The sequence below is a fragment of the Scyliorhinus torazame genome, chromosome 21 (assembly GCF_047496885.1).
Source record: "Scyliorhinus torazame isolate Kashiwa2021f chromosome 21, sScyTor2.1, whole genome shotgun sequence".
Taxonomy (NCBI): Eukaryota; Metazoa; Chordata; class Chondrichthyes; order Carcharhiniformes; family Scyliorhinidae; genus Scyliorhinus; species Scyliorhinus torazame.
The window spans coordinates 16,896,499-16,918,141 of NC_092727.1; the positions used below are offsets into that span (position 1 = coordinate 16,896,499).

General features: G+C 48.2%; 1 protein-coding gene across 5 annotated transcripts in view; it reads right to left on the minus strand.

Moving 5' to 3' along the window:
• The window catches only part of alg9 (ALG9 alpha-1,2-mannosyltransferase), a 308,329-nt gene that overhangs the window by 221,677 nt on the left and 65,009 nt on the right, over window positions 1-21,643 (minus strand). For all 5 annotated transcript variants that reach the window (XM_072486571.1, XM_072486567.1, XM_072486569.1 and 2 more), the window contains exon 10: window positions 13,297-13,451. In XM_072486571.1, the coding sequence (XP_072342672.1) occupies window positions 13,297-13,451 (155 nt within the window). The remainder of the gene's footprint in view (window positions 1-13,296; window positions 13,452-21,643) is intronic.

The following is a 21,643-nucleotide window of genomic DNA, read 5'->3' on the forward strand; positions in this document are numbered from 1 at the left end:
GCATCTGCAGATGGCCACGGGTTTACTGTAGGATTGGAGAGAAGTTCCCCCCCTCCCCCCACAGCTAAATTTGTTGTTAAACAGAACTCCATCTGTCCAGTTCACTAAGCTGACCTTTCATTCCCATATTTCGCCAAGTGGTGCTGATATTAGGAACAATATTAAATGCTGCCCGACAGATAAAGAACAGACTGATACGAGTATTCAAACCCACCCTCTCAAAGACTGGTCTGTGGTTTTACCCTCTGGTTTTGATAGTTGAATAGTCCATGGATCGACTAGTAGCAATTGACAATCTTTAAATACTTGTAATTTAAACACTGGTTTTTGGTTCTCTTAGCGAGTCAGTTTAAAAGCAATAGCTTCCTTAGCCAAAAGCCAAGTACTGTGGATGCTGAAAATCAAATATATCAATAAAAGCAGAAAATCCTGGAAACATTCTAGCAGCAAGGATGGAGAGAGGAACAGAGTTAACATATCTGAAAGGTCAGCAGCTTGAAACGTTAACTCTGTTTCTCTCTCTCTTGAGATGCTGCTGAATATGTCCACTCTTTTCAGCCAGTTTATTTGGATTTTGGGCAGCAGTGGTTGAATAACAATCTTCTCCTTCTGAGGCACCCCTTTCGGGAGCGAGGGCGACGTGTGTCCGCTCTGGTTCAAAGGCTGATCTATCTAAAGGTCACACCCAGTCTTTCCCATCACTGCCTCGGCTCCCATTGAATCTATTGACGGAAACAAGAGCAAGTAGAATATAGCTGCTATTCAGACTTTGGTCATTACCTTTTCCAGGCATTTACAACAGTATGTCCTGCAGACGGAAGTCTGTGTTCTTATCAAGCTGCCAGAAATTTATTTTTCTCGTTAATCCTCTTGGGATGCCGTTAAAGTGTCACATTTGTGTAAAAATGACAAATAACGCAGAGCTGATGGATTTGTGTTATACAGTGAATTTTACTGTTGCGTTCTGAACAGCACACATTAATCCTCTGCATCATTTATCAATATCATTTTGATGTTGCTAGCCCCTTGGGGAGTTCATCTTTACGCCCCCCCCCCCCCCCGCCTCACCACCACCACCACCACCAATCCTGAGCTCTGAATTTGCCGGAGGACTTTTCTCATAGCTGCACGTTCACGTACCAACATATAAAAGTGGGGGTTACAGTCAGGAGTCCCGCATGACTAGCCCCCGTCCTCAGATTGTATCCAAGTATAAAACGGAAGCATTTGGATTTGTATAGCACCTATTGTGTCCTCAGGACATTCCCAAAGTGCTTCACAGCCAAAACCTTTACACAAGTACTTTTGAAGCCATCGCTGTTGTGACGTAGGAAATACAGCAGCAAGGTCTGACAATAACTGCAATGTGACAATCCGCTTATCTTTTTCAGTGCTGTTGGATTGTTCGCTAAATATTTGGCAAACCACCGGGGGAAACCGCCCCGCTCCTCTCCTGCAATCCACCTGGGAGGACAGGGCCTTACTTAAATGTCTTTAAAGACTGCACCTCCGGCAGTTCCGCACCCCTTTAGTACTGCACAAGATAGTGACAGCCAAGATTTTGCAATCAAGTCTCTGGAGTGGGAAGTGAACCTACAACCTTCTGACTCAGGCAGGTGTGCCACCCACTAAGCCACTGCTAACAGCTGAAAATAGACTAAATTCTACAACTTCACATGTCGTGCGGTGGCAGCCACTTACTGTTGTGATCCAGGGTTCAGAGCTGGCAAAACAACTGCACCACAGTGCATTCTGTATGTGTGGATTTATATTATTGAAGATTGGAAAATAAGAGTTAATGCCATATTGCAAAGGGTTGCCCGAAGGCTCTGCACGTGATCTACCGGCCACGTTGTGCCTGAAGGGGAGAGCAACGTAACTGGTCGATACCAGGAGAAGCCTTCCACGTGCTTCCAACAGCCAGTATGCCTCACGGGATCTAACCAGATCGCGTGAGGAGTCGCGATCAGAGTCCTGCCCGCAATGAGTGGGACTAAGCCTCGCGCGCCTAAGTAGGTTTTAAACCCACTTAGTCAGGCAGACCAGAGACCCCATGGCTCTCCTGCTGGAACGCAGGCAACTTGTCACTGCCAGGCTGGTATCTTGGCATTGCCACACTGGCACTGCCCAGGGGCCAGGGTGGCACTACCAAGGGTCAGGGCCTGAGGGGGAACGTGCCCATGAAAGGAGGCTGCAGGGCGGGCATGAAGGGGCCTCTGGAAGCTTTGGAGGACGAGGGGGTCCTGGAAAGCCCTGAAAAGGAGGGCCCCTGAGCAACCCCATAGTGGGATGTCATCACTCAGGATGGGGGGGGGGGGGGGGTTTATGCCCATCTTTGTGATGGTGACATTGCCCATGGGTGAGGGGTGGGGGACCCATGCCATTTAGAGATCAGGGGGCACCCTTTCAAAATTGTAGCCCGATGTCGGAGGATCGGGCCTGACCAGTGAGTTCAGCTCCCCCAGTGATGAAAATAATTCCAAGTGTGGGCTAGCCCCTGGAGAATCACACCAGGGGCCAAAAAAGTGACCAAGTGTGGTTAGACAGCGGTGGGAAACTTCCAGCAAAACCCGCCACAAATGACATTTAGAAACTTTTCCATTAGATCACGCCCTTTGTCTTAGATTAGTTACTTTGCAAACAGCTGCTTACGATCATTTGTTTCCCGGTGCGTTATTAATTCCCAAGTTGAGACAAGTCAGAAATTCAAAAAGAGCAATATTTAGTATTCACCGTGTCATTTTTAATGCAGTTAAGCTAGAGAGATGGAGAGCCCAATTTAATAATTAAACCCACTGTCATATTTTTGGTTGTGTATCACCGCATTCACATTTCATTCTGTCTCTCCTTTAACTTGAATAGATTTATTTGGGGAGTTTGCTCTTGAAACTCAAAAACTCCTCAAATGGATTTCGGTGCTGCCCTAGATCCAGTCTGCTCAGCGACGCGCACACGGTCAGCCTGGAGCTGCTTGCGGCCGAAGCAATGTCAGTCCTCACGAGGGGCTTGGGAAGTCAACAAGTTTCAGATAATCGTGCAGCAGAGATGATGGCCGTGTTTGGGGAATTCTGGTGCACCACACATTTCTGCATCTCTCCGTATGCGCCGACACAACTGGCACTGGGCAGCAGATGCCATGAGCTCATCGTCGCATGGTAGGGCTCATTTTCACGCTCAGACGCATCATAAACAACCCAGGCACCGCTGAAAAAAAAAATCTAAACCCCAGGATTTAAAGATTAGCAGACACACAATATACTAAACAGTGGGATTACGCGATACTTGAGCTCACGCCGTGTGTTGGATTGGTGCAATGATACAGCAGTGTAGTCGTTAGCGACCCAGATGTCATGAAGTCATATTCACCATTTAAAATTTAATTCAATAAATCTGGTTTTTGGAATGGCACGAGGAAAATGGCCAGCCAAAGCTGGATTGTCATAAAACCCACCTGGTTCAGTAATCAGCTTCGAGGAAATCTGCGCTGCGTCCTAACTCGCAGCACATCTAATTAATGATCATCTCTGTGCTTGCTGACCAAAATTGATCTCAATGTTAAAATTGCTTCCTCCCCCCTCGCTCCTCCCTCTGCTCCTCAAATTCCGGCAGCTCGGGCATTGGGGGCTGAGCATTCAGCTACCTAGGCCCTGCGCTTTGAAACTCCCTCCCTAATAGTCTTGCACTTCCTTTAAGATGCTCATTAAAGTCCACCTAATTCCAAGGTTCAGAACTTGGCCCAAAGTCGCCTTATGTGGTTCGGTGTCAAATTTAATTTGCCAAGACTCCTGTGAAACACCTTGATAGGTTTTACTTTTTTTTATTCGTTCATGGGACATGGGCATCGCAGGCTGTGTCAGCATTTATTGCCCATCCCTAATTGTCCTTGAGGGGGCAGTTAAGAGTCAACCACATTGCTGTGGGTCTGGAGTCACATGTAGGCCAGACCAGGTGGACGGCAGACTTCCTTCCCTAAAGGACATTAGTGAACCAGATGGGTTTTTATGCCAATCGACACTGGTTTCATGGTCATCACCAGATGTTTATTTTATTCAAATTTCACCATCTGCAGTGGCAGGATTTGAACCTGGGACCCCAGAGCAGTACCCTGTGTGTCTGGATTACAAGTCCAACGACAATACCACTACGCCACTGCCTCCCTTAAAGTTACTAAATTGAAGGCCCTACAGAAACGGAGGAAATCTGTTGTTGTTTACTCTCTACGTCAATGATGGGCAACTAGGCTAGTAAGTGGGCCGCACGAGCGGCCCTCCTTCACCTCAGTGGGCTACAAGGTTGAAATCGGGCTTGTCCACGTGAATAAAATGAGATATACTTAATACAAGCCGAATATTTCACAACGAGCTACAGAAAATGTCTAATCATTTACATATTAATGGAACTAAGAGCAACCTCAAACGATAAAAACATGAGAAAAATTTACGCTTTGGACACAGAGTGAGAAATCAGTAGGCACCTCACTTCACCTGGCCTTGCTTTACGTGCGGATCGCTTCAGTCAGACCGGTCGGAAAAAAAAACGACACGGATGGAAATCAGTGGAATGTGGGAGCCCCGAGCGTGGGCAGCGAGCGGTCAACAAAATGCCTCGAGGGCCGCTCTCAGAACACTGATCTGCCGCTTGTGGCCCTCGGAACCAGGGTTGGCCACCGCAGCTCCACCTGGTCTTGCCTACATTATGGGGCTGAGGAGTAGCAAGCAAGCCACTCAATTGCAGAAATAATTACCACCCAGAGTGGTACTGAATTGGTCCACCCCGCCTGCATCAAAGGAACTGGGGTGTTTTCCCGGTTCAATTCTCAGCCCGAATTATTAGTTTATTCTCTATTCATGATGGCCTATGATGCTGTTGCTCACGTTTGGCCCTTGTCTCGCACCGTAACCAATCACCATTTGTCAGTGTACTCTGTCGATTATTCTTTTTGGCTACTGTGTATGTACCCTTGGCCGCAGAAAAATATTTTTCACTGTACTTCGGTACATGTGACAATAAATCAATCAAAATCAATCCATTTATCTGGGCAACTGCAGCAAAGTTGATGCCCAGGCCTCTGATGTTGTTGATCCAGCTTCTACAAAATACACGAAATAAAGGAAAGGGTTTGAACGTGATTGGGCTGGCAGGAAAAGGGCCTGACACATCAATTAATTAGAAATCAGAGAAAAATGTTGCTCAGGGAGAGTAAGGATATGCAATAATTTAGAATGTCACTGAATAAATGATGTTGAGATTTCATTTCCTGCCTCTCATACATTTACATATTGTATGAATAAAATGATCTTTTCATTTTAATAATTCTGGGAGCTAAGGAAACTCCACAATCTTCAAAATCCAATTGCTTGCTAGCACAGAGCTTGAATATGTTTGAGTAGGGGGGCAGGTTGCAATACCACTGCCCCAGCTGGGATTTCTATTCACATTACATTTTCTTTCACGAATCAGGACAAACACAAGAACGTCAAACTTCGAACGGTCACACCAGTTTGTACCATAGGAGAAAAAGGGTGCTGATTGGTTGGCACGTTGACTTGCAAGTTGACTCTGATTGGCCAAGACGTTGACGTGGGGAAGGCAATGGGCTCATTTCGGCTCCCTGGTAATTCAAAACGGCATAGAGCAGGGATATATAAAGGGACTCATTCTCTGCAAACAAGAGGAATATGGTCAAACCTCATTTGAATTTCCATGGATCTTGGGGGGCCTATTGTTCCCCATTGCTTTCTCCATGGCAACACCGTGGCCAATCAAAGTGGACTTGTCAACCAATCAGCATCCCTTTTTCTCCTGCATATAACTGGTTATAATCCTTTGAAGTTTGAGGCTGGATTCTTTCACCATGCTCACCGCAAGATCGGCACAGGCGGGACGCGGACCATGAAAAGATCCATTGGTCGGGCGGGAATTTCCGGTACGGCGCGGCCAGAGAATCCCGCCCTTGGTATCCTTGTGTTTGTCCCGATGAGAAGACGAAAAGCTTTTGCAACATAAACAAAAGCTAAACGCTGCAGGTGCTGGAAATCTGGGCCAGAATTCTCTGGCTATTGAGGTACCATGCTCCCGACGGCAGCGCATCACTGCCCACGGGTTTCCCGACAGCGTGGGGTGGCTTCAATGGGAAATCCCATTGTCAGGGAGCGGGGGTGGGGAATCCCGCCAACCAGCGAACGGCGAGCCCCCGGGAAACGCACACCGGGGGACCAGAGAATCCAGCCCCACGAGGAAAAATAGGACGTTCTGGAAACACTCAACAGGTCATGCAGCATCTGTGGAGGGAAATGGACTTAAATGTTCCAACTCTCCTTTGGAACCGACTCTCATACCAGCAACTTCTAATTTAAAAAAAAAATTTCATGAGATATGGGCTTCGCTGGCAAAGCCAGCATTTGGTGTCCATCCCGAACTGCCCTTGAGCTGAGTGGCTTGGGCTATTTCAGAGGCATTTAAGAGTCAACCACATGGAGGGACCTGTAGGCCAGACCAGCTGGTTTCCTTTTGGACATCAGTGTTTTTTTTTACGACAACCGACAGTGGTTTCACGGTTGTCATTAGAAATTCCACTATCCGCCGCAGTGGGATTCAAACCGTGATGGGAATGCCAACATGAATGCTCGGAATGCTTTCCCTCATTACCCAGGGTCTCTGGACTACTAGTCCAGTGGCAACACCACCACGCCACTGCCCCAGCTGGGATTTCTATTTACATTAAATTAAAGTGGGAATGTCATCAGGAATGCTCGGAATGCCGTCCCTCTGCTGCAGCTGCGTTGCAGAACAGCATGCAAATTCCAGAAGGCGGCAATAGGACATAGAGTCCAACACTCGTACTCTAACAAAACTCGTCAATCGCCGCCATCTCTCTAGAGTGTACCACAGAGCAACTGAAAGAGGGTCTGCAGTTCCCCTCCCTAATTCAATCACGCCAAACACTACACCACAGAAGGAAAAGGGGGAAAAAATGTTTCGGCTTTTTACAATTTAATTTTGCAGCTACAGGAGCGGAGATAATCCTGCTCCCCAATAGATTTTTGTGAATTTACGATAGGATTATCGAAACCAGAACAAATCCAGAGATCAAGCTCCTGTCTGTGAACCTGCAGAGAGGTGGCAAAATAGGTATCAGTAAAATTGCATTTTTTAAAAATTATCTATTTTCTATCTCTTCCAGGCTTTCTCTGGTCGGTCTGACTTCTTGATGGAGCGTGGTTTCACAGATGCTGGCCACTCTCTTTACCGATTGCGGGCCAAGACAGCGTGTGTGCGGGAGCTAATTACGCACATGGGCCAAACACGGGCCTACTCTCACCCCAAATTCTGCAATGCAGGGATCGTGGAACAGGATCCGGGAATGAGGAATCTGATTGATTTTCCCCCAAGCTGGGTACACATTGCTGCCAGCCTCGTCGGCAGACCATTTCTGTCTACATGGCTCAGTTATTTGTTGCTGCAACAACCAAGCCTTTGACAGTGCCCAAGATTTCAATCCTAATTTGGACGTGCATGAGGTCAGAGGGGAGAAAGAGCTTTGTTTGAACAGCTGACTTCCAGTATAAATTATACCCCTTTAATAGACAGGGTCCCTGAATTAAACAATAATGAGCTGATGAACATTAAGACGCCCTCTGGATCTGGGTATTTTTCCTTCAGTAATGAGAGTGAAGAAAGTGCAGTCAGAAGTGAGAAATTACTTCTTTAATTACCATTTGGCTGACGGTGCATAATCTAGCACGTGATCCGATACAAAATTATTCTACTATTTATCTGGAATTATTTTTTAAATGACATTCCGGAATCAAACAATTCCCATTCCATCATCTACTTTTTTTAAAAAATGAAACAGGATTGCTTATATAATGTGTGGAGACAGCCAGTTCAATCCTTTGTTTCATATATACTCAGTCAGATATTGAAGAGTATTGTGGTTACTGGCCTCTTCTATCAGTACGAACTGGAGACACGTTGGTTCAAGGATTCCAATGTGGTTTTCTCTGATGATTCCAGAATACTAATTTTGCCAGCTTGTTCTTTCGTGCCTAACACGTAAAGTGACTCTACATGGGGATTTTTATGTTCTTTTGAAATACAGCCAATTATTGGTGTAAAAGTGGGCAAGTTGAATACAGAGGTGCAGAGCTCAGTACTTAAAAGGAAAGATTATTTCACTGCTGTGTAGCTGCCGGGTCTGTCACAAATACACACTCTTCATGGGTAACTTAATCACTGTCCTCCCAGTTACAGTATTCTATTTGCAAAAAGAGTATGCGGTACATCATCCGAATAAGGTAAGTAGTTTACTTGCTCATACTGCCTGTATCAGGGTGATGTGGATTGACATCTGTCCAGCAACCAGTTGGAACACTTCCTGCAGAAGGCAGAAAGCGGAGTCCATTCACACATGTGCACACACATATACACACACATGCGCACACACACATATACACACTTGCGTACACACACGTGCACATGCATATATACACATGCACGCACACATACACACACGCACACACCCACACAGACACACATGCACACACTCACACATGCACACACACATATACACAAATGCACACACATACACATCGCACACATATATATATATATACACACACGCATACACATATACACATTCACATATACATACTGCACACACATACACACACTGCACACACATATACACACACCCACGTGCATGTCAGTAAAACTCACCACGAGGCTGTTGGTTTGTCATAAAAATCCAGCTTTCACAGCCCTGCATCCAGTAAGAACTGGGTGACGGATTGTCAAACTCACTTGCTGGGGAATTGTGGCTTGCAACTTTTATGGAAACGTAAATGGAATTATGTAATACAATTCCAATATATACCAGCACAAGTGTCAGAAACCCATGTAATAAAAGAGAATGACCTACTCAGTCCCCATGTTTAAGGATCCTCACCATCTACAGGGGTGGAATATATTGATCAGTGCTATTCGGTGAAATTAATGTCCACTCCTGTTAGTTCCCATTTCTGAGAGTGAGAAGAGGAGACAAACAAGGGCAAGTGTGATGTTGCCAATCAGAAGGAGCGTCCATTCTAGGCAGCGCTGGCAAATGACCCAGGGTCTTTGCGTCTGAATGATTGTTGCCGTGGTCATTCTTGGATAGTAGTTGAAAACAGGTTTGGTCTCAGCACCTATGTACCCCCCTGCCCCAGTAAACCACCATTTAATGTGCGGGGGTCACATGTGAGGAAAAATACCCGTTGAGGCCTAGGTACTGGAGAACCACTTTCTTTTTTTAAAAATATATTTATTAAAGTTTTTTAACACAATTTTTCTCCCTTACAAATAATAACCCCCCCCCCCCCCCGTAACAAAAAAAAAGAGAAATCGCGCAGAGCAAGATATATATATGGCAAAATGATATATTTACACAGCTTTGTACACTGGCCCTCACCCGTACGTGCCAGTTTCCCCAACCCTTCATGTTATCTCTTGCTCATCCACCCTCCCAGGCAGTCCCCCGTTCCCCCCCCACCCCTCCCCCCCCTCCCAGGACGTCCCCTCCAACCCCCCTCCCCCGCCAAGGCTGCTGCTGCTGTTGACCGACCTTCCTCTAACGCTCCGCGAGATAGTCTAGGAACGGTTGCCACCGCCTGTTGAACCTCTGCGCAGACTCTCTCAAGGCGAACTTAATCCTCTCCAACTTTATGAACCCAGCCATATCATTTATCCAGGCCTCCAGGCTGGGGGGCTTCGCCTCCTTCCACATTAGCAAGATCCTTCGCCGGGCTACTGGGGACGCAAAGGCCAGAATGCCGGCCTCTTTCGCCTCCTGCACTCCCGGTTCGTCCACTACTCCAAATATTGCTAGCCCCCAGTTTGGCTTGACCCGGACTTTCACCACCTGAGATATTGCTCCCGCCACTCCTCTCCAGAACCCCTCCAGTGCCGGGCATGACCAAAACATATGGACATGGTTCGCCGGGCTCCCTGAGCACCTTCCACATCTGTCCTCTACCCCAAAGAACCTACTCAACCTCACCCCCGTCAAGTGCGCTCTGTGGACCACCTTAAATTGTATCAGGCTGAGCCTGGCACACGAGGAGGCGGAATTAACCCTACCTAGGGCATCAGCCCACAGACCTTCCTCGATCTCCTCCCCCAGCTCCTCCTCCCATTTACCCTTCAACTCTTCTACCAGCGCTTCCCCCTCTTCTTTCAACTCCTGGTGTATTTCCGACACCTTGCCCTCCCCGACTCATACACCCGAGATCACCCTATCTTGAACTTCTTGTGCCGGGAGCAACGGGAATTCCCTCACCTGTCGCCTCACAAAAGCCCTCACCTGCATATATCTAAAGGCACTTCCGGGGGGTAACTTGAACTTCTCCTCCAGTGCCCCTAGGCTCGCAAACGTCCCGTCGATGAACAGGTCCCCCATTCTTCCGATCCCCGCCCGATGCCAGCTCTGGACACCCCCCGTCCATCTTCCCCGGGACAAACCGGTGGTTACCCCTGATCGGGGACCACACCGATGCTCCCATTGCACCCCGGTGCCGTCTCCACTGGCCCCAGATCCTTAGCGTTGCCGCCACCACTGGGCTCGTGGTATACTTTGTCGGCGAGAGCGGCAGCGGTGCTGTCACCAACGGCCCCAGGCTCGTTCCTTTACAGGACGACATCTCCATCCTCTTCCATGCCGCCCCCTCTCCCTCCATAACCCACTTGCGGATCATCGCCACATTTGCTGCCCAGTAGTAGCTCCCCAGGTTTGGCAGCGCCAACCCTCCTCGGTCCCTACTGCGTTCCAGGAACCCTCTCCTTACTCTCGGGGTCTTATTTGCCCACACAAACCCCATAATACTCCTGCGTACTCTCTTAAAAAAGGCCTTAGTGATCACGATGGGAAGGCACTGAAACACAAACAGAAACCTCGGAAGGACCACCATTTTGACCGACTGCACTCTACCCGCCAGCGAGAGCGGTAACATGTCCCATCTTTTGAAATCCTCCTCCATTTGCTCCACCAACCTCGTCAGATTCAGTTTATGTAGGGTCCCCCAACTCCTGGCTATCTGGATCCCCAGATACCGAAAGCTCCCCTCCGTCCTCCTCAGCGGTAGGTCCCCTATCCCTCTTTCTTGGTCCCCCGCCTGTAATACAAAGAGCTCACTCTTCCCTACATTGAGCTTATAGCCCGAAAACTCCCCAAACTCCCTTAGAGTCTGCATGACCGCCACCATCCCCTCCATTGGATCCGCCACGTACAGCAACAGGTCATCCGCATATAGCGACACCCGATGCTCTTCTCCCCCTCGGTCCACCCCCCTCCATTTATTAGACTCCGTCAATGACATGGCCAATGGTTCGATCGCCAATGCGAACAACAGGGGGGACAGGGGGCACCCCTGCCTCGTCCCTCGGTACAGTCGAAAGTACTCCGACCTCCGCCAGTTCGTCACTACACTCGCCATCGGGGCTCTGTAAAGGAGCTTAACCCAATTGATAAACCCTACCCCGAACCCAAACCTACGCAGCACCTCCTAGAGGTACTCCCACTCTACTCGGTCAAAGGCCTTCTCCGCGTCCATAGCTGCCACTATCTCCGCCTCTCCCTCCTCCGATGGCATCTTCACGTTTAAGAGCCGCCGCACATTGGTGTTTAGTTGCCTGCCCTTTACAAATCCCGTTTGGTCCTCGTGGATTACCCCCGGGACACAGTCCTCGATCCTCATGGCCAGCACTTTTGCCAGCAACTTTGCATCCACACTGAGGAGCGAGATCGGCCTGTACGATCCACATTGCAGTGGGTCCTTGTCCCGCTTTAGGATCAAAGAAATTGTCGCTTCCGACATTGTCGGGGGCAGGGTCCCCTCCTCTCTTGCCTCATTAAAGGTCCTCACCAGTAGCGGGGCCAACAGGTCTGCGTACTTCCTGTAGAACTCCACCGGGAATCCGTCCGGTCCTGGGGCCTTCCCCGCCTGCATGCTCCCCAAACCCTTGCTCAGCTCCTCCAACCCAATTGGTGCCCCAAAACCAGCCACCTCTTGCTCCTCCACCCTCGGGAATCTCAGCTGATCTAGGAATTGTCTCATCCCCTCTTCCCCCGCTGGGGGCTGGGATCTGTACAGCTCTTCATAAAAGACCTTGAATACCTCGTTTATTTTCGTCGCACTCCGAACCGTGGCTCCCCTTCCATCTTTGACTCCCCCTATTTCCCTCGCTGCCATCCTCTTACGGAGCTGGTGTGCCAGCATCCGACTAGCCTTTTCCCCATACTCGTAGGCCGCCCCCTGCGCTTTTCTCCACTGTGCCTCCGCCTTCCCTGTGGTCAACAGGTCAAACTCCGTCTGGAGCCGTCGTCTTTCCCCAAGTAATCTTTCCTCCGGGGCCTCTGCGTATCTCCTGTCCACTCTCAAAATCTCCCTCACTAACCTCTCCCTTTCCGTACCCTCTGTCTTCTCCCTATGAGCCCTAATGGAAATTAGCTCTCCCCTGATCACCGCCTTCAACGCCTCCCATACCACCCCCACCCGCACCTCCCCGTTGTCGTTGGCCTCCAAGTACCTTTCGATACACCCCCTCACCTTCCCACACACCACCTCGTCCACCAGCAGTCCCACATCCAGCCGCCACAACGGGCGTTGGTCCCTCTCCTCTCCCAGCTCCAGTTCCACCCAGTGCGGGGCATGGTCCGAAATGGCTATAGCCGAATACTCCGTCCCCTCCACCCTCGGGATGAGCGCCCTACCCCGAACAAAGAAATATATCTGGGAGTAGGCTTTGTGTACATGGGAGAAGAAAGAAAATTCCCTGGCCTGCGGCCTTGCAAACCGCCATGGGTCCTCTCCCCCCGCATCTGATCCATAAACCCCCTAAGTACCTTGGCTGCCGCCGGCCTCTTTCCAGTCCTTGATTTGGAGCGGTCCAGTGCTGGATCCAACACTGTATTGAAGTCCCCTCCCATTATCAGGCCTCCTATCTCCAGGTCCGGAATGCGCCCCAACATGCGCTTCATGAATCCTACGTCATCCCAGTTCGGGGCGTATACGTTTACCAACACCACCCACGTCCCTTGCAGCCTACCGCTCACCATTACATATGGTGAACCACTTTCTAAGGGTTCAGAATTGCAGCGTGAATTATCATAGTCAGGCAACTAAAGAGGTGGTGGTGAAGCAAACTAGAGGGTAAACCTTTTAAAAAAAAAAAAACATGAACTATTCCCATGGCAATGATCCCTGCGGACCAGCTCCCATCAAGACCAGGGGAGACTGGATCCAGTTCATACCAAACGCTCACCTGTAACGCCGAAAGAGCCACTGCCCCACAGAGGCAGAAGAGGGGGTAGATGGGAAACAGAAAGCGCTCCTCCTTGTGAGGTCGAGTGAAGAATATCAGGATCCAGATGTACATGGGTGAAAGGGTCAGCCAATAGGGACGACCTAGGTTGTGCACTGTAACAAGAGAAAGAGTCAACAATATATCAAAAAGAGTTGGACGGAGGAATATTCAGACACAGGTTACTGGGGGGAAATGTTTTTCTGGCTTCTAACTTTTAAAGTAAATTGGTGCAACAAACTTGCCTTTTTTAACACCGTAAGTTTTAGTCCACCATGATCGTAAGACAGAGGTTATACAGGTGCAGCATTTTGGGCTAACTGGCCATTTATTTATTTAAATTAAATGTTTCCAATTAAGGGGCAATTTAGCGTGGCCAATCCACCTACCGTGCTCACCTTTGGATTGTGGGGTCGAGACAACCCACACAGACACGGGGAAAACGTGCAAACTCCAAATGGGCATTGACCCGGGGCCGGGATCGAACCCGGGTCCTCGGCGCCATGAGGCAGCAGTGCTAACCACTGTGCCACCGTGCCGCCCTAACTGGTCACTGAATAAGGTGTTAGAAAGTAACTGAAAAATATAATTCACCTCTTATATCCTTCATTACAATTCAACGCCAATTTTGTTCAATTGGAAATCTTAAAGATGTACTGTATTCATTTATTGGCAGTCACCCAGTTTGGATTACATTGTACAGTAATTGTCACTTTACGCTCAATTTGGTACTTTTTATAATCAGAATTTTTCTTAGTTAGCATTCTATGGCACTCTATCAGTATTCTATGGAAACAACATTGCAGAGAGCGTGGACAATCTATGGAACAGACTCCCTTTGGAGATGATAGAAGCAGTTTGGCCTGATTCATTCAAGTGTGAATTAGACAGATTTATTTTTTAAAAGTTGCATTTTGGAATATCGTAATTGAATAATTTGAGACATGAACTGTAATTCCATGATAATGAGGTGGAGTACATAACTTTTCACAGTGTAGCACTCTTTGTGTCACCAGGTTCTGGGTCCAAGTCCCACTCCAGGGCTTAAGCATAAAATCAAAGCTGAAGCCCCGGTGTAACACTGAGGGAGTGCTACACTGTCCGAGGTGCCGCCTGTAGAACAAGACATTAAACCAAGAGCCCATCTGGTGCGTGCATAAACCCCACAGTCAATATTGATCCCCCATCTCTCAATCTCCTTAATGTTCACATTGACTCTCCACTAACCTCCTTACACTGTTGTGTCTAAAGGCTGCACTGGACTGTCATTCCTAAATTATATTCTTTAGCTCTTGAATTCTTATTAACGTGATCAATGCCTTTCACAATTTTCGCAAGTTGCATTCCTTCATTGCATCGCACCACACTACAATTGACAATATTTTTCCCTGCAATATTTTTCTCTTTAAAGACTAATCAAATTCACGTGACTAAGTATCTGTTTAAAACATACGTCCTGACTCTTGCAGAGTTCAACCAACTCTGGAGGCCTTTAAAAATAGCAAGCAGGGCCTGATACTGGGAATCATACCCCCATTCCCAGCATTGGCAATTTTCACTGGCACGGATAAGGGTGCGGGTAGTAAGCACAGCCCTGCACTCCAGACCTGATTGGTTGCATTGTGTGTGTGTGTGTGGGGGGGGGGGGCTTCCCCATGCCGCCGGCAATGCCCACTAATCCAATGGTGCATCATGGAGCCATGCCAAGGATTTGTAATGAGGCCATCCAGGAACTATATCAACAAAAACTTGATGTCTTCATTGTGAATGCTTGGTTGAGCTCCAACACTTATTAATTGAGTTGCTGTGTCGAGGTCTGTTCAGACAGCTTGAGATGTAGGATGGATTTGATTGGTTTCTTTCATGAGGAAGAGATAAATTATTGTTTGATTGATTATTTTTCAATGTTGGTTTGTTTACTTAGCAAAGTTTAAACGGTGTGAAGTGAGGTAAAGCTTCTGTTATTGAGGCTATAAAAGTTCTGTATTATCACATGGCTTCAGTGATGTCATTGTGTGGGTAGAGCTGGGCTGTGGCTCATAGGGTTGTCAGAGAACAGGTTTTTTCAAAGGAGTTTTCTAAATGGGTGTTTTTTTCTCAGAAGTATTTCCAAAATCACAAACGTATGTGTCAGCTGACTGGTTCCCAGCATAAGTGCATACTGGGTGAGAGGGCATGGAGGGAGCATGGGGGCATGAGGGGTGAGGACAAGAGGGCATAATAGCCTTTAATACAACTGACATGAAGTTCTGGGGAGCAGAGGTGGGCCTTCTTACCAGTTCGCCTCGGCACTCGCTCACCTCTGTGGTTCCAGGGTCCATGGGCCCGACAGAATCCCACTCCTCAATAATAATATAATAATCTTTATTGTCACAAGTCAGCTTACATTAACACTGCAATGAAGTTACTGTAAAAAGCCCCGAGTCGCCACATTCCAGCGCCTGTTCGGGTACACAGAGGGAGAATTCAGAATCCAAATGACCTAACAGCACATCTTTCGGGACTTGTGGGAGGAAACTGGAGCACCCGGAGGAAACCCAGCCGACACAGGGAGAACGTGCAGACTTCGCACATACCATCTCCCCAGAGTGAAAACAGTGGGTGCAGGGGCCTCTTATACACTGATGGGTGTGCCGAGTCAAAACATTTCCAGATTCAAGCTTCCTACCCTATTATTATAAATCTGGTCAGTGGTGCGTTTAAAGAACAATTTACAGGTTGTGTTCATCGCTGGCTAGGCCAGCATTTATTGTCCATCTCTGATTGCCCTCGAGAAGATGGTGGTGGGCTGCCTTCCTGAACCACTGCAGTCCATATAGTGTTGGTACACCCACAGTGCGGTTAGGGAGGGAGTTGCAGGATTTTGACCCAGTGACAGTGAAGGACAGTGATATGTTTCCAAGTCAGGATGGTGAGTGGTTTGGAGGGGAATCTGCTACCCTTGTCCTACTAGGTGGTTGGGGTCGTGGGTTTGGAAGTTGATGTCACAGGGGCCTTAGTGAGTTTCTGCACCGCACAGGCAGCACGGTGGCACAGTGGTTAGCACGGTCCACTCCTGGCGTCAGGGGCTCGGGTTCGATTCCGGCCGTGGGTGACTGTCCATATTGTCATGGGAGTGTCCCTTTGAGAAATGTTCTGTATTATCACATGGCTTCAGTCATGTCATTGTGTGGGTGGAGCTGGGCTGTGGCTCTGGGTTTTACTTTTGTTTTGAGCTGGGAGCTGGCTGTGGCTCTGAGTTTTACTTTCAGTCTACACTGTTGGAAGTTGGATTCAGACAAAGAAGGCTTCTCCTCTCTCTCTCTCTCTGCAAGTTAAAAAGTGTCCAGATCACTTGATAATTTAAAAGTGATAACTGTTTTCTGGAAAGAATTCAAACCTACTGTTTTGGTAAAAGGTTTTTTTTTGTTTATTGGATGTTGTGATCAAATTGAAACAGTTGAAAGGGATGTTATTAAGGGTTATATATATAGAGAACTGTAGCTGTGTGGGGTATTTATGTTTGTAGTTGATAAAAATGCTTACTGTGTGTGTTTATAGAAATGTTAACTGAATTCGTAGAACAAACTTTGTTTTTTGATTTAAAGTGCTTAAGGCCTCTGTTGGATAACACCTGAAAGGTGGGCCCTTATGCTCCTCATAACCAAAATCTATATACAGTTGTGGATCAGGTGAACTCCATGATATACTTTGGTGTTTTCTAAACCCCTGGCCCATAACAATATGCAGTTTGCATGTTCACCCTGTTCCCCATGTTCCTCCGGGAGCTCCGATTTCTTCCCACAGTCCAAAGATGTGCAGGTTAGGTGGATTGGCCACGGGGCTACGCGGATAAGGCGGTGGCGTGTACCTAGGTAGAGTGCCCTTTCGGAGGGTCGGTGAAGACTCAACGGGCTGAATGACCCCCTTCTGCACTGTCGATGTTCTATGGATCTCGTAGATGGCACAAACTGCTGCTGCTGTGTATCGGGGGTGAAGGCAGTGAATGTTGAAGGTGATGGATCGGGTGCCAATCAAGCGAGCTGTCTTGTGACGATGCTGTCTCTTGCGCTTTCATTCAACCAATCAGGTTATGAGCAGGACTGACTGTGAACTATTCATTTACACTGCTTTTCTAACACTCACTTATCAGTATAGGTTTTATGGACCAGTAAAATGATGTGGTTATAAACCCTACAAAGTAAATCGTAGGAAAGAACAGAGTATTGCATACATCAGAGCAAAGTGAAATTTAGTGAACCTGACGATTGAGGCCGATATTAAAAATAAGAGAATAAGAAATTATTCAAACTGAGGTCACTCTTAATAGTTAGGGCTCATAACATAGGTTGAAATATTCCAATATTGTAACCTTAAACAGAAGGGCAACAAACAACTAGCCTAACAATTCCGAGTGCTCTTGGATTCACGCTGATGGAGCCTGTGTACAGTATTAAAGAGGTTCACTTCGGAAAACACGTACACAGGTAGCAATTTATTAAATGTCAGTGAAGTGAAGTTGGGTGTGAATGGATGAGGACAGACGTTATTCTGCACTTCATTCACAAGATTGTTGGCAGTGCATCCATTCGCTTCTGCTGCCACTGAACACCAAAACTCTTTTTACTCCCTCTGAGCACCTGTGAAAGTATCAGGAGAAAAGCACAAGGCAGTCGGAATCAGTTATCCTTTGGGAGCCTTGAGAAAACTAGGGCAGTCTTATTCAAGTGAGAATGCAGAGTGCTGGGCCTCACCCTTGAAAAAGGGTTTTGGGTTATGGGATTTTATTTTTGAATTGGAACAGTTAAGGGGGAATTCATTAGATTACTGTAGCTGTGGGGCATCGTTATGTTTGTAATTGATAAAAAAATTTGCGATGTGTTTATATAAATGTTAACTAAGTTCTTAGAATAAAGCTTATTTTGATTGAAGTGTCTAGGAAGACTGTTGAATCTCACCTCAAGTGAAGGCTCTTGTGCTCATCCTAGCCAAATTCAACATAAAGGCTGTAGGTCAGGTGGACTTCATAATATACTTTGGAGTTTCTAAACACTGGCCCATAACCGTCCACAGAGAAGTCTACACGAGAAGTGTAAAGAAACTTAATTATTGTGAAAGTAACTATTTACACAATGTACTCAGGTCCCAGTCGGGACTTCACTGCTCTGCTCCCATTCGGGCTGAACCTTTATACACAGTGTCCATAGCTCCGCTCAATTGGCTGGACAGCTGGTTTGTGATGCAGAGTGAGGCCAGCAGCGCGGGTTCAATTCCCGTACCGCCTGAGGTTATTCGTGAATTCGCCTTCTCAACCTTGCCCCTCCCTGAGGTGTTGTGACCCTCAGGTTAAATCACCACCAGTCAGCCCTCCCCCCCTCAAAGGGCAAAGGAGCCTATGGCCATCTGGGATTATGGTGACTTTACCTTTCAACTTTACCATAGGTCTGCCGATGGGGTCCCTGCCCCTCAGCGGGGAAGCTCATGTGCAACAAAACCCACAGGGAGATTAATTGGTTGGACCCCGTAGGTCTCGTGTGGGTTATAACATCCCTCCACGCCCTCGAAGTCCGAAGACTCCTCTGATGAGAATGGAGTAGGAGGGCGCCTGCTCCTCTATGCCTGCGGCTGCACCTCGCGCACACGTGGAGCTGGATCAGGCGGTGTCTATATCTAGACAGCAAACGCCGCTTCCTCGCTGATCGTTGTGGTTCGGTGACCACTGGTGGCCGCTCGGTGGTCTGTTCATCCTCAGAAACGCTCGATACTTAGGTCTCTTGGGAGTCGGAATCCTCAACCTCCTTCATTTCTGTATCGGGTCCCCCTTGGGTTAATGTCCTCAAAGCTGCTTGACGTTGGGGTGGATGAGCCAAAGCTGGTTCCTCTGGGTTGGTTTTGCCAACCGCTGGCCTCCTGGTGTGAAGATGATCCAGGTCCATTTCTTGGTCCTGTACCCAAACCTGGCACGATTTCAGTCCTGTTTATCAGACTATCATGCCTGGAACCCACTTGGCGCTATCAACAAAGTTACTAATGAGCACTGCGTCACCTGATACGAACTGTCTGGTCTGTTTACGCTCATCTGGGCAACGTCCTTGTTGCTCTTGACTGCGGCGTATTGTCACAACAATATCTGGGAAAGCAAGCCTGGTCCGAAGTCTGCGACCCATCAAAGGGTCTGCTGGTGCTTCGCCAGTCGCGGCATATGAGGTGGTCCGGTAACAAAATAAGAATCTGGTGATGTGAGTGTCGAGAGAGCCCAAGGTCTGCTTTTTAACTACTCTTTTGAACGTTTGCGCCGCTCTTTTGGCCAGCCCATTGGAAGCTGGGTGATACGGGGTCACCCCGCTAGTTTTCATGAATTCCCTGAACCCGTCACTAGTAATGATGTGCAATTGTCGGTGACTAAAACATATTGAATACCGTGTGTGCTAAAGAGTTACAATTTCTTAATCATCGCATCAGAAGTCGTGGCCGACATCCTGTTGACCTCCAGCCATTTTGAAAGCGCATCGATTACGATCAGGAACACGGAGCCTTGCAAAGGCCCGGCAAAATCAGCAGGAAGCCGTGACCAAGGCCACCCCAGCCACTCCCAGGGATGAAGAGGTGCAGCGGGCGGGAGCTTCTACAGTTCCTGGCACACACTACATTGTTAGGCCAATCATTCCATCTCCGCGTTCAGGCCCAGCCACCAGACATAGCTGCGAGCGAGCATTTTCATTTCGGACACTCTGGGGTGTTCGTTATGGAGGTCCCTCAGTATGGGGTCCTGACTTTTGTACGTGACTAAAACGTGAGTCCCCCAGAGGAGGATGCCGTCTTCCATACTGAACTCTGCTATTTTGGTAGTAAAAGCCTTCAACACACTGGGTAATTTTCGATGCTGGCTCCCATATTGCATTAAATGGCGAACTTTGGACAATAGGGGGTCTGTTTGTTTACACTCACATATTTGGTCCGCCGTAAATGGCAACTTATCCATGAAGTGTAACGCGGTTATAACTTGATCGACTTTGGGGGCATTGGTGGTCTCGTCAGTAGCGGGAGTTGACTCAATGCATCCATATTTGCGATCTGCACACCAGGCCGATGTTGCAAAGTATACTCGTACGGCGCTAGTAGGAGATGGGCCATCTCTGGATGCTGGATGATGGGCGGGATTGTTTTATCTACTTTGAAGAGTCCGAACCGCAGTTTGTGGTCTGTTAACACTGACACGGTGCCCATATACGTACTGGTGGACTTCTTGGCAGCAAAGGCCACAGCTAAACACTCTCTCTGGATTTGCGCTTAATTACACGCGTCCGCGGCCATCCATTGTCCATCCGATGTGACAAAACGGCACCAATGCCATATGGCGAGGCGTCACACATGACCAGGAGGGGTTCGGTGGGAGCGTAGTGCAGCAGCAGGCCGGATGAAGTCAGCTGCCGTTTCACGTTCACGAACGCTTCTACCCTCTGCGCTCTCCACGACCAGTCCTGATTTTATTGGGGTAGGAAATGTAGTGGGGCTAAAATGGTTGCGAGGCCCGGGATGAATTTGCCAGAGTAGTTCACTAGTCACAGAAACTATCACAGTTTGGTTGTGTTTTCCAGTGTGGGTGCTTGTTTGATAGCATGTACCCTTCTCCTCCACTGGGTGTAGACCGTCCTGGTCTACCCGAGACCCCAGATAGACGACCTCTTTGGCATAAAAAAAGCACTCCTCTCTCTTGAGGTGTACGCCGTCTCCGAAAAGCAGCGGGGTACTTCATCCAGCTGGCTCAGTTGCTCACGCTCCATTGTGCCTGTGACCAAAACGTCATCCAAATAGACGTCCACACGTGGCGAGCCCCACAGAATAGTTTACGTAACTCGCTGGAACTTGGCGCACGCTGATTGTACCCCGAAAGGCAGTCTGGTGAACCCACCAAACCCCATGTGGGTATTTATCGTCACGGACTGCCGAGGCTCAGGGTCCAATTCCAATTGGAGGTGGGTATGGTGCATGTCGAGCTTTGGGAATGAGTGACCTCCAGCCCACTTTGCACATAATTCCTCAATCCGCGGCGTCGGGTACCGGTCCAAACTGGCGGCCCTATTCACAGTCAGTTTATAATCGCCACAAAGGCGAACGGTTTTGTCCGGCTTAAAGAAACTGGTTATTTTTTGTACAAGTAACTAGTTACATGATGTACACAGGCCCTGTCGGGACTTCTCTGCTCGGCTCCCGCTCGGTCTGAGCTTGTATAGTGTCCGTTGTTCCCCTGATGGGGACCCCACCCCTCATTGGGGAAGCTCGCACTCAACGAAACTCACGGGGAGATTAATTGGTCCGACCCTGTAGG